This window comes from Oryzias melastigma, linkage group LG7, assembly GCF_002922805.2.
Source record: "Oryzias melastigma strain HK-1 linkage group LG7, ASM292280v2, whole genome shotgun sequence".
Lineage (NCBI taxonomy): Eukaryota > Metazoa > Chordata > Actinopteri > Beloniformes > Adrianichthyidae > Oryzias > Oryzias melastigma.
The window spans coordinates 17501089-17514928 of NC_050518.1; the positions used below are offsets into that span (position 1 = coordinate 17501089).

General features: G+C 38.8%; 2 protein-coding genes across 3 annotated transcripts; one reads left to right on the plus strand and one right to left on the minus strand.

The window, feature by feature from the left end:
- Nucleotides 1–775: 775 nt before the first annotated feature.
- Nucleotides 776–4495, minus strand: LOC112159838 (glucose-induced degradation protein 8-B homolog). Its single transcript, XM_024294148.2, has 5 exons — nucleotides 4249–4495; nucleotides 3840–3967; nucleotides 3549–3745; nucleotides 2641–2838; nucleotides 776–1507 (listed from the first exon to the last, which is right to left on the minus strand). Exons 2-5 carry the CDS (start codon nucleotides 3958–3960, stop codon nucleotides 1334–1336), a joined length of 690 nt encoding a protein of 229 aa, XP_024149916.1. The 5' UTR covers nucleotides 3961–3967; nucleotides 4249–4495; the 3' UTR covers nucleotides 776–1333.
- Nucleotides 4496–6953: 2458 nt separating this feature from the next.
- Nucleotides 6954–11134, plus strand: dnajc5aa (DnaJ (Hsp40) homolog, subfamily C, member 5aa). 2 transcript variants are annotated; one of them, XM_024293981.1, is made up of 5 exons: nucleotides 6954–7111; nucleotides 7730–7858; nucleotides 7928–8141; nucleotides 8212–8383; nucleotides 9380–11134. In XM_024293981.1, exons 2-5 carry the CDS (start codon nucleotides 7749–7751, stop codon nucleotides 9481–9483), a joined length of 600 nt encoding a protein of 199 aa, XP_024149749.1. In that variant the 5' UTR covers nucleotides 6954–7111; nucleotides 7730–7748; the 3' UTR covers nucleotides 9484–11134. The 2 variants fall into 2 exon arrangements, with proteins under 2 accessions (XP_024149749.1, XP_024149748.1); XM_024293980.2 differs by having other exon boundaries at nucleotides 6955–7111; nucleotides 7709–7858.
- Nucleotides 11135–13840: the final 2706 nt, after the last annotated feature.

The window sequence follows — 13840 nt, forward strand, 5'->3', positions numbered from 1 at the left end:
GTTCTTCTTTTGCTGATGCCTGGAGTCCATAAATGCTGGGATCCAACAAGGAAACACGCAAATCCTTCTTCTGCTCTCCGGCTGTGTGGGATTCGGCCATCCAGAGAAGACGAGCGTGCCTGTCTCCTTCTGTGCTGCTCTTCCGCATTCAGAGAGCTTTCATGAGGAAAACCTGCCAAACTGTTCCAACTTGTTGGAGCAACACCGCAGTCTGCCGTCTGGATTTTTATTACTGACATTAAAAGGTTTCCTGGTGGATTCATCGGGTTGTCTAATTTGCATATCATCTTTTGAAAGGACAGAGGCGTGTTTCAGGTTTCATTTCATTTTAGAATACATGGAAATTCTGCCCCATCGCTTACTTATATCAACAACTTATAAATAAAAAAGAATTAAATTAGAAAAGTCTGGTTGATCCATGTAAAATAAAAAGTTGGTATTTAAAATGAGCTAAGAAAAACTGAATTTATCATGAACAATTAGTAGGTTGGGTTTTTTTCTTGCTTGTTTTTACTAAAAACAAGGATAAAAACTTTCGGTATGAAATGTCAAGAGCAGTGAGAAGTTTATGCTAAACATGAGAGCAAACATCCCGGATTTCAGGAACGGTAGGATTCCAGTTGGATAAACTGGAACAGACAATTAGAAACACCACCCAACAACAACAATGAGCTTATCTCGCATGACAGACATGAACCTGTCGGTCTGGACTCATCTTCAACGTGAAGTCTGTCATGTTCAAAGAGCCTGAACACAAACCAAGCCCACACTTTGAAAAGAATGTAGCAGGTTTTATAACAAACTTTCAAACAGCATGGGGAATAAAATCATAACACAATGGAACTGTATTACAACAGTGTACATTACCCTAAAAAATAGCAATACCTTGCTAGTAAATTCGATCATAATCGGCATTGAAACCGTCCACCCGCTCAGAAGAAAACACGTTTTCAGCAAACCGGCCTGTTTGCTACTATTTCTGTCGTTCACAGAGCATCAACACTTCATTTACACAACTTATTCCTACATTAGCAAAAACCAAGCTTTGTGAAAAAAGACATCCACAATAAATAACACACACAGCGTAGGCTTTGAAAATACTTAATATAATCAGTAATTTGTATAGTCACTGAAATCTATCTAAAATTTAAGGATCTGTAATTAAACGGAATACTTTGCAAATACAGCAATGTACATTTTGAACAAGTTTAAATACCTTTCATGTATGAAAACAAAACAAAAAAATATTATACATGTATTTACCTGGCTGTCACACAGTCACTGACTGATCATAAATAAAGGAGATGTGGGGGGGAGTGGCTGTTTGTCGTGTTCACTTGGGGTCCTCGATGGTGCCTGTGCTGAGATCTGTCATTTTGGGGTATTTCACCTTCTTCTGGTCCAGCTCGTTCTGAGCCCACAGCAGTAACTTCAGGAGTTTAGCCAGTTTGGGTGTCGACTCCCTGTTTTCATAGTCCAGTACGGCTTGGTTGACTTCGCTCCATACCTGCACATCAACATATGCAAACCAGTTAAACTAGTGAACCATTTACTGCTCACCATGGGCATTTTAACAGTAGTCATGCAGTGGGGCTAAACAATATTTAGTCAGCCACCAATTGTGCAAGTTCTCCCACTTAAAAAAAAGAAACAAAAAAATAGTTAAAAGAATTTATTTGCAAATTATGGTGGAAAATAAGTATTTGATCAATAACAAAAGTCAACACTTTGTAATGTAACCCTGGTAGTCAATGATAGAGGGCAAATATTAGTAGCTGCTATTTTGGTCCAGTCTTCCATACAGATCTTCTCAAGAGCTGTGATGTTTAGGTTGTTCCTGGGAAACAGACTTTAACTCCCTCCAAGAGAAGTCCTCCACTAAAGAAATCTGAAATGCTGTTTCAGTAGCCACTCCTTTGTCGTCCTGGTGATGTGTGTGGAGGTTTGCCTGTTTATCTCTGACGTTCCAACACTTTTGATCAGTTCTGTATAATTTGGAGAAGCTAAGCATTAAAAAATGAGATGCACCACATCTGATTACCTTCAGTAGTTCTCTATTTTTATTTGCACATCATGCAGAACAGGTTGGGGCAAAAGCTCGTGTCAATAAATATGTAAATCTAACTGTAACTAAACTTCTAACTACAGTGATGGTATGACAAGAGAATTGATTATGTTTAACATTCGTTTAAATCAAATTGTTTGCAAACCAAGGTTCAGAGAAGTCTTTCTAGTTAAATTTAAGACTTTTTAAGTTAAGACACATTTCTCAGCCCATTAAAAAAAACCCTTCTGACAAAGAAAAACATTTCAGAACAATAATTTCCTTAAAAAACACAACCACAGTATTTGAATTTGAAATACAACGAAACAATATAGTATAAACACATTTTTAAGGCTCAGATATGAAAGTTCAAGACTTTTTAAGGTATTGTTTTGATATTTATAAATTCAATGTTTTAAGAGTGTCTAAGACCCCGTGGGAGCCCTGGAAATTATCATTTTTTTGAAAAACTGAAAGAATAAAATTGATTTTTTTAAATTTTTTGCTAAATCTTAACTGAGTTTTCCTGTTGCCGTTAAGGAAAGAAAGCGAAATGAACTAATTTAAATCAGAGCGAGCAGGTCAGATGAGCTTACTTTCTGTCGCTGCATCATGTTGAGCAGGTCTCCAAAGGGCGACTCCTCTGGGTTGTCGAAGGCCAGAAGGGCTAGCGTTCTCTCCATCTCCGTTAGACACTCCCGGCTCTCCTCCCCCTGCTCCGCCAGCTGCGTCTGAGCGAACTCCAGCGCTGACTCAGTCTCTCTTAGCCTGATTAACTCAATCAAATGTTGCTGCTGCGAGAGGAGGAAAAAGAGGTAATGCTGATGTTGAAGGTACACTGCAAAAAGGTTCGTCATTTTTAATGCATAAAACTGTTAAGGATCATTGTCATAAAAGTGACAGTTTTATTAACCGTGAACTTCCTTAAAGGTAAGAATTTTCAAATTTTGCATTTTGTTCTGTATATAATACACAAGCATAGAAGAAAAAATAAATCCATTGTATTTTATACTGCCAAAGTCATCTTTACTAATATTTTAATAGTGACTGCATGTCAAATGTAATGTTTTTTATTGTAAATTATGCAATGTTATGCAAAAAAAGTATTAATATTGTAGTACACATAACTGTCAAAACTAGAAATTATAATACAGTTTCTTGTTAAAAACACATCTGACCGTTAAATGTACCAATAAATGTACTTATCACTTTACAAAAATAAATAGGAATATTACTTTAGAAAACTGTAAAACAACACTTTTTTTAAATGCAACATCCTCAAAGTAGCACCTTATTTTTCAAGGTGAAATTCTAGCAATCAAAACTGCTAGTTTTTAACAGAAATATTTAAAAATATATTTTTAATCATAAAACCACAGATTTCTATATTCCAAGGAAACTAACCATAGTGTAGAACTGAAATAAATGAGATAATCTGATGGCTCCACTGGGGATAATTGCAAGATCACATGCTGGTTCTGGGAAAACCTCTGAGCCAACCTACCTGTAGGTGGAAGTACAAGTACCGGTTGGTGTCCAGGAGCTCTGGATGTAGACTGTTGATGAGTGCGATCGCTTCCTGTATCTGGCCCTTGAGGATCATCTCCCTGATTTTTATCCTTTCATCTAATGAGTCCAGGTCCACACTGGGTTCAATCCCAGACTCCATCCGAAACTTCTCTGCAGCTTCTTTAAAGCCCTCTGAAAATGTTTACCAAAAAGAAAATAACTTGTTCAATTTAAGTACATTTTATTCCTGAAAGTCATACAAACACATTAAAGATGGAGGTCTCACCTGTCACCAGGTAATTCATAATGAGGCGGTTCATGTCCGCTCTCTGTATGTGAACATTGTTTAATTTCTCCATCCACTCCTCTTTCGTGATGTCCTCGGGCTTTTCAGCATAACTCATCATTGGGATCCTGGGATGGAAAGAAACAAACGTGAGCAAGACTGACACTGCTCGGTTATAGTCTGTTCCTGCACGAACAGAAACATGTTACAACCCAATATAAAGACAAATTCAACCAAACAAACGTTTGATACTGTATTTAAAAATTCAACAGCGACAAAATTATTTATCCACAACTTTTAAATCGTCTGAGCGTTCGGCAGGGTCTCTGAAAATAACTGAAAAATCCACTGAAGCTACCAAAACAAACCCGAGCAGATGTTGTGGCTAGTTCGCGTTTTCGCTATTTACCGTGCAAACCCTCCGCCGACCGGTTATCCTTTCTCTCTACGAGGAGAAGCGGATGATAAATAAGTACAACAAAAGTCTCACTGTGGTTAAAGCTTCATTTAAAAGCAGCCTGAAAAAGCATGAGCACGCCGCCAAGCTGTTCGCAGCTAGCTAACTGTCCAAGCTAACGGGATAACCTCGCGATAGGCACGTCCGTCACGCGCGTAGTCTGATTGGTCTTGGGGTGACGTCACGGTTGCCGAGGGAGAGTCAGTTGACCGAACTAGTAGTTAAAACAGCTGTTTCTGCTCTATATACGAATACAAAATAAATTATAAAATACGTTGTCTTTGCCAGGAAACGATATACAATCACTAAATGTTAACCCTATGAAATTAGACTACTTCAAATCTTAAACAAAAATTACACGCAAGTCAGCTACTAAAATATAAAAATAAAATAGAAATAAAAAGAATTAACAGTAAAAAGTAATTACATTTGTTGAAAAAAAAATCTTGAATATCACTGTATGCAGAACACAACGAAATATGGTGCTATGGTGATTATAAAATATATAAAAGTCAGGTATTGACACATAATAAACACTAACACCAGTACACAGTGTACACAAAATATGTACATCACATGATAACAGTATGACTAAAGGGCGATGTAATATTGCATTTGTGAAAAATAACCCACATTTGCACGTAAATAACATAAAATCAATATAATTTAATATATGTAATTGAATTTAATTGAATAAATGCATTTTCAATGTTGCACTTTCCACTTTCTTAGCCCGCTTTATCTCTTTTGGGGTCATTGGGCGGCTGGAACTTGTTCCGGATACTGTTGGATGAAGGCGGGGTACTCCGCACAGGTCGCCTGTCTGTTGCAGGGCACACATTCCCTCCCTCACACTCTCTCACGTGCACACCAGGGACACTAACCAATTATTCTATGAAGCGTTTTGGGCTGTGGGAGGAAGCTGGAGTGCCTGGATAGAAAAAAAACACAAACGTGTACAGGAAGAACATGCAAACTCCACACAGAAAAGAGTCCAGATTTGTTTAGTATCTTCTTGAGCCAAATATTGTTAAACTATGATTTAATGTGATTTAATTACATGGGCATGTCATTTTAGGTAAAGTGTTGTACATTAGTAGTGTTATTTTTTCCATTCTATTCTATTTCAAAGCATAACTGCACATTGAAAGTTGTTATAAAGTGACAACAGCAAAAGATGCTTACAATTGTGTTGAAGAACCTACTCAAAATGTTTAGGATTGACACTAATACTGTGGCTATGGGCATCTTTTGCCAAAAACATAGTGTTGCTTTGCAATCTTACCAAGTGATTGGACAGGTTGGCCTGTGGAAAGGAGTTTATCTCCAGAACATAACTTACACTTAATTAAAATGTTTTTGCCTTTGACAACAATTTAGAAATATATCCAAATGCTAAATGCCTGTTTGTCCTTGTCTATATTTCCGCTCTTTTTCCTCCATCTGACTTTGACCGATTTCCAACTCAGCATTAATGAAGAGAAAAAGTCAGAGCCTACAGTTTACTTAAATAAAATTGTTTTACTAGTCACCTGCAATGGTTTCACATGCACCAAAGCATGAGTAATGAGGGTTTCTAAAGTCTAGTCATTGTAATTTGATTACTGAAATTTAAATGAATACAACACGTTTCTCCGTTACTGACAAAAGTAATTATATTACAGTAATTTGCTACTTTGCAATGAACACTGATGACATTAACTTTTCTAGAAATTGACATTAAATGCTATAATTTTTGGGAAATTTAGTATAAACACCATATTAATATTAATTATGTTGCTTATTTTCATCAAAAGATATAGGCATTTTACATTGAATAAAGTGTTTCAGTGAAATGAATCAGATTATGGAATAATCCTGAGAAATCAATAAAAGAGTCCAATTCAATTAATAAATTAAAAAAGTAAAACATCAAATGCTCAGACATTATAAACTATTTGAACTGTAAGGATATTATATATCCTAAGGCATTTGATGTTCATTTTTGTTGCTTTTTTGTTTGGTTTTGTTGTTTGCTCAGACAATATGGACTATAAGGATATTGGGAAAATGTAATATCAAGAAAAAAAAATCAGAGATATTTGATTTTTTTTTTCCTTTTTTTGTTTGTTTTGTTTTTATCTGTCAGCTTTTGATGCTTTTGCCTACCATTTGATGTATTTATGTTCTACAAGTAGATATAAAACAGTTTGATTTTGTTAAATGGGGCAGACAATGAGTTTTCTTATTTCTGTTCCCTTTAATCTTCAGTCAAATCAAGAATATTTAGTAATTTATTGTTGTGCATTATGAAAATGAAATAAATGAACAAGTAAAATACAAATAAATGTTGTTTATTGCATTGAAAGTAACTTTATTTTTTACACATTTGTTAAGTTAAACGTTCAAAATAATTTCAATTGATAAAACTTGAATAAATTAACATTCAATGTATCAAACATAACTTAGATGCACAAACATTACATATTAATGAATAAAAAAGAATGCAGAAAAAGGGGATATAATAGGATTATGCTTGTTTGGTCCAACAATCTCGATAAAATACATTCAAAATAATATTTTTTTCTCAAAATGTCTGTATTTATTCATGTTCTCGTTTTTCCAGTCAGACCGCTCCCCCATCAGTCCACGTTGGGCCTCCGTGGGGCTGGAGGGGGCGGAGCCAGCGATCTTCTGCGGCTGTCCATGGTCCTGTAGTAGAGCCAGAACGGGTCCGGGTACGTGCGCGATGCAGCCATAGTCACGCTCCAGCGCCCAAGACCAGAACGTTACCCGGATCGTTAGCCTCGCAGCGCGCGCACTCCCCGACGGAAAGGTGAGCCCCCCGCCGGCCCCCGCGCGCGCCGATCTGCCTCTATTTCCCCGCATTCTGCGGCTGTTCGCTGACGAGCCATCCCCGCCTTGCATCAAGAGCAGGCCGGGGAGCGAACCAACATGGATGCTGCGCGCTGTAGCAGTGCAGCTGATGATGATGCTGCTCGGAGATTAGGCTCCAGCATCGCGCTCGTGGTGTCTAATCCTTTCTTTTTTCATAGATAGAGGCAGCAAGGAGGGGGGAATTTAACAGACAACCTCTGAACGGCTTTAGGTGGAAATGTGAGGCTCCAAATATCTAATAGAGTCCATTCATTTGCTGTCGAGATGAGTCTGGTTGGGAAGCAGTGGGGATTCTCTGGTTTTCATTGTTAATCAAGCCTGCCTGCTGAAGCCGGTGTGAGCCTGCAGGGATGTCAGCCTTTGATTTACTCAAGCACCATAGAGGTCCTGCCAAGAGGCCACAGAATCTGAGCAATTAACGGAAGTCACAGGGGTGATCTCCATGAAAAACATTCATGTAAAAAAATCTGTCGTTTAACTCCTCTGCGGTTAAGACGTGCATGTCCTGGTTGATGGAGGTGACGTGCTTTTTCAGCTGTGTGGCTCCTGTGCCCAGCCTGAAGACGTGAGGCACCATGACTGAGCAGCAGAGGCAGCGCTCTCTGTCCACTGCAGGGGAGTCCCTCTACCATGTGCTGGGAGTGGACAAGGTGGCCACAAACGATGACATCAAGAGATCTTACAGGTGAGGGAAACACTCCTAATTTACTGCTTTTAGCATCAGATGTGTTTAAACTTTGATTGTGTTCTGCAGGAAACTGGCCCTGAAGTTCCACCCTGACAAGAACCCTGACAATCCGGAGGCTGCGGATAAGTTTAAGGAGATAAACAACGCTCACGCCATTCTGAATGATCCAACAAAGCGCAACATTTACGATAAATACGGTTCACTTGGACTATACGTGGCTGAGCAGTTTGGAGAGGAAAATGTGAACACTTACTTTGTCCTTTCTAGCTGGTGGGCAAAGGTAAGAAACTCTCCTACCGTCTCGTCTAAGGTCGTTTCTCCTTTCCTGACGTGCGCCTGTTTCCCTGCAGGCTCTGTTTATATTCTGTGGCCTGGCCACTGGATGCTACTTCTGTTGCTGCCTGTGCTGCTGCTGTAACTGCTGCTGTGGGCGGTGTAAACCCCGGCCTCGGGAGGGCCAGGAGCAAGACTTCTACGTGTCTCCGGAGGACCTAGAGGCCCAGCTGCAATCTGATGAAAGAGGTGAGAGGTGGCTCTGTCAGGGTCAAAGTCAGTCCTCGAGGGCCGGTGTCCTGCATCTCTTACAACCAACCCATCATTGAGGCTCAGTGTTGGACAAACACACCTGATCCAGGTAATCAGCTGCAGATAAGGCGGGGTTTCTGGAAAACCAGCTGGAGGCCAGCCCCCCCTCGAGGACTGACTCTGGACTAGATCAGGGGTCGGTAACAATTAAAAAATCAAAACCTAGAAGGAACCGCATAGAATTACTTTAGCCTTTAAGAAATTTGGATTTGCATTCATGATCTTCTTTTTTGATAATAAATTTGAATTATGTCTATTTCTTAGCAAAAATGTAAAACTAAAAATAGCATCTCTCAAAATGTGATTTTTTGACAGAAGCTCAAATAACTTTTTTTTCAAAAATAAAGATGCTCCGTACCAAACAGGATCATCTCAGTGCAGCTCTGGGCAGCTAGTGACCAATGTTGTGCAGCATAAGAAAATATATGCTTTTAACTCATAAAAGATCAAACTTTTTACCCAAGTTTTGCTTTGCATTCAAAATCTGCATTCTGGAGGTAACGTTGAGCAAACAAGACGTCTTGAGGTCAACAGGGATGTAAAAACCTACATAGTTTATCATCTATGTGCATCTCAGCCATCAATTTATACATTTAAGTAATCTAAATTAAATAAATGCTAATTAAGTAATCCTTACTTTAAAAAAAATGCTATTTTTTTCTTTTATTTTGTTCTCTTTCCCCTCTTTGTTCTCAGCAGTCTTACACTGCTGGGTTTTGTTGTTTTAGTTTTAGGTAGTCTTAGCTTGTGGGCTTTGTTTATTTGTTTTCTTTAGGTAGTTTTGGTTAGAGGGAGCTGCTGACTCAGACGGTCGACATGGCCGGGTCAGGTCTCCCTGACTTGTTCCACCACAGAGAGTCTGCAGGTTGCAGACTCCTGGACTAGATGGAAGGATGAGCCTCTGAAGAATGGTTGTTGTTGTTCTCCAAACAGAAGCTGGGGGGGAGCCCATAGTACTGCAGCCATCGGCGACAGAGACCACCCAGTTGACATCGGACGGGCACTACTCCTACCACACCGACACCGGCTTCAACTAACGCCCCGCCCCCAGAGATCCCGACTCAGGATCCCGCCTGCTTTCCTGCTCCACCTCAGTGACACGAAAGAAAGAAGCAGCCCATCTTTTCACTTCCGAAAGAGAGCCATGCACAGGAGAGGGACCAGATAGCATGACCTATGAAAAGATTACATCCCCGCACCTTACCTGTATTCCCCAATATGATGACAAAAACAGGTGTTCCCATTCTACTTCTTTTTTATTTCTTAATCTTTTTGCCGTCTTTCATCCTCATGCAGTAGCATGCACTACCTAAATGTTCTTTACATTTTGGCGACATTTTAATCAATAAAGTCAAATTGAGAGATGGTGAAAGAACTGGAGGGCGGAGCTTGTTAGGTCAGGAGGTCAATCCTTTAACTTTTGATTTAGAATCACTGCGCCACCTTCAAACATCAGACGTGGAGGAAGTCTTTGGATGTTTGTCTTTCGTGAGCCCCCCCTGAGTGTTTATGTTTTTGACTAATCAGAAGCATGTGTTCGTTCCGATGCAAGGCTTTGTTTGCAGACAGTTTTAAGCCCCCGCTGGCGTGATGTTTCCTCTTTAGCTGTTGAGACGTGGTGTTGGACCCTAAAGAAGCTTTGCAGTTGGAGGACTTGCTGTTGCTCCTTCCAGTGTTTTTTTGCTGCAGCAGGTTGTTGTTTATCAAATCAGATTTAGGAACATTTTGTCTTTTTCAAAAAATCACAATCCAACGGTGCAGATTTTATTTTTTGTGAATACTTTGTGGCTCGTTGAAGCTTCGCTTGAAACAGAAAGTCAAAGTCTTCAAAACCCAAAGACGACACTGCTGTCTGCTGCTGTTGCTTTCCTTTTCTGAGCTAAAAGGAGCTCCAGATAGTCCAGCTGGCTCTGATCATGCTCTCTTTTAGCTGCAGCAGCAGAGGCCAACATTTTTTTAATCTGAAGTGATAGTTTAAATAAAAAAAAAAGAAAAGTGAAACCCTTTCAAGTAGCTTCTGTTTTTTTTTCATCTGTTCGCCACATCAGCTCAGAGAGAATTTTGCCATAAATGACCATGAACACATTTGTCAGTTTCATAGCGGCCAACGACGTGTTTTAATGGTTTACAATTGGTGAGCCCCTGTAGCCCACCCTCTTAACGGTATGGATGTTGACCTCTGTGACCCTTGTACGGCGTTTTCTGTAACCCCCCCTCCTCCCCATGAAACATAGATGTTCCTGTCATGGCTTTTTTTCATTGAAATATTGAAGAAATGCTACTGTAAATGTTCTAATCTGAATGCACTGTGTGTTTAAAAAAAACTATAAAGAATTTAAGATCAGGAAATGTTTCCTTTAAAAAAAAAAAAAAAGACGACATAGTATATAGTGTATCTATAGTGAAATGGTTATATGATGCATTTTTTGTATTTTACTTTATTTCATACTCTGTCATATTTCAAATGATGATTTCCTTTCATTTTAGCTGGTATGGTGTTGTAATATAACCGTGGCATTTTGCAAAGAAATGGCTCTATGGTTACGGTTGCTTGTACATACACTTGGCCCACATAAAGTATAAAAACCTACAGTTTCTGTTGTAGCATGGTAACCGTGTGTCTGGAAGAAATAAGTGGATCATTGATCAGATTTGCTGTTGTTGAATAAATGTTCCTCAACATTTTGAGTCAGAGGTTTTTTTTTTACTTCATTTGCTGTTGAAATGAACAATTCTAGATTTTTAATTAAGTAAAAGTTATTTAATTTAATCGATACAAATATGGATCAATTCACTTCAGCTCTAAAATGACCGTAATTCACGATCTGCCTGAAAGGAAAAACAAAAAGGATTTTCTTTTATATTACTGGAAATAAATTTGAATTTGCAAGGTGATCACAAAAGGTAAAACAAGATTAACGAAAAAATATATTTTTTAAATTATTCATGGTCAGCTGCATAAAGCATCATAATATTAAAATAAACTGTATTTTAAAAAAAGTAAATCAGAAAATATTTTCAAAATATATTTCCAAACCTTTAAATAAAAAGTTCCTTGAGTATTACTTTGCAATAAACCATCTCAAATTTACAGCAAATTTGCCCTTTAGTTTTTGTGAAATAAACAAATAAAACAATTAATTATTGATAAGATTTTTTTTAATTAAAACTTTTTTATAAATGAAATTCTCTGACAGTATTCATCAAACTTCAACCTGATGACAGACATGTAAATGAAGATATTGAACTTGATGGCATTTCTAGCCATTACCTCAAATTAATAATAAATAAAATGACACTTTTTAATCAGTTTATAGTAAAAATATTTTATTTTAAAGTAGTTTTAATCAAGTTCATGCATTTTTTTTTACTCTGACAGCCGTCTTCATGATCTCCTTCCATATTCCTCCTCTTTAATTCTTCTTTTGGGATTTCTTCCTTCATAACTCCCAAACTATCATCTTCAAAACATGCAGCACGGACTGTTCCTTCAAGATTTTCTCCATCATCGTCCCAAACATCCTAACATCGTTGCTTTTTTCGCTCTACCTCCTGATTTTCTCTCACTGCCATGGTCTCTAAATTCCGTTGGTTTCTCTACCGTCTTCCACACCTTACCTTTCATTCTTCCTGACACTCTTTTGTCACACTTTACACCTCCCTCCACTTGTTCCATCCTGCTTGCAAAAGTCTCTTCGCCTCTTTTCCATGCTGTTTTTTTAACCCTACATACTCAAAAATGTCCAACTTCTTTCCATGTAACCTCACTGTAACTTCCATGAATTTCTGTCTTGGCCACTTAAAGAAACTTGGTTTTGCATTCATGTTCTTTACAAAGAAGTTTCCATCCTTAAAATTTTATTTTGGATGCTATTATTCATGTAAATTGCTTTGTACGTCTGTAAATATATCTAGAATTATTTTAATCTTATCCAGCAAAGCAACCTAAAAAAATGTTTTTTCTTCAGAGAAGATGCAATTACCACCTTTACCAGGAGATGGCGACATTTCTCATTGTAACCAGCTTCATCAACATGAGGTTTAGTTCTTTAGTTCTTTGAATGCGTTAAAGCCATAGACTGTAAAAATAATGGACAGAGCGAGCACTGAGGTCCCCCATTGGAAATGCATTACTTCCTCTCCTCGCGAAAGTAGGCCGCCGCTTTCACCGTCAATTCCTGAAATGGATACCGCCATTTGCAAACAATCTTCAGCGATTGGTCTGAGTCATAGCTGAGTCATCGAATCTACAGGAAGTACTGTCGCCAATCAGGAGTGAGATTATTGCAACCGTCTGCCTCTTTCCACGCCTCAAACATGAGACCGACCGCGGATGTAAACACAATCCGTGAACGAAAGATACACGGATTAAACACCTTCAATAACGGCGGCTCGGGAGAATGGCTTTTTAGGTTTCGTTTTGATCACGTGGTCAGAAATCCTCCGGCTCTTTTCTAAATGACGTCGTTCCTGGTTAAGGTTAGGATTACGGTTATGGTTAGGGTTAGAAAAGCAAATTGTTCGTTTGTGGGGCTGTCTGTGATGCTCACGCCTCCACCAGGGGACGTGTCAATCGTGGAAAACACATTTTAACACGTTTAGGACCGCGCGTATTATATGCACGCAAAAACCGGTTTTGGCGTATATTATACACGGTATTTCCCAAATCGTGGCATATGTACGCATTTTACTGAGACTGGGCTGATTGTACAAGTCATTGTTGAAGCCTTTGAGGGAGAACCATTCCAACATTTGATTCTGTCAGCGGTCCTTTGGGATTTACTTACATTTATTCCTTTTTGTCGAGATAAAAGGAGCATTTGGGTGACGCTGTGCCCGAACTGCGCGCGGCCCCCTCGCGCGAGCCGCAGCAGCGTTACTTCACATGCAGGTTTATAGTCTGATCAGATGCATGTGAGAAGCACGTTCAGCGGTATTTAAAATAAATAACCATCCTAACAAGTGAACAGCTGGATCTTTTTTCTGTTTGAAAATACGACCAGGCCCGTTCAAGTTTGTCTCGTGCTCCTCAGACGGCTGCGTCTAATTCAGGCTGAAGCTGGAAAGGTGAAGAAGGTGAATCTTTGGTTGGTGATTTTATGCGCATATATGCAACGTATAATTTATAAGCTACAATCAAAACAGTGAAAAAAAAGAAAAACGAATGTTACACAAACAAAAAAGTCCAAAGCACATAACCTCAGAGTGAAATCTATTTCTACAGAGTAAATCCTCATCTAAAAATGTCGACAGCATGCTCCTCTTGTTGTTTTAAACTGCTGCATCGGTACATTCCATTGAGGAAAACAACAGTAGGACAATGATTGGTACATTGTTGAATTGTAAAGTAGGTGTTAAAAGGTCTTCACGGACTCATTGATGAAGTCTGCTCCC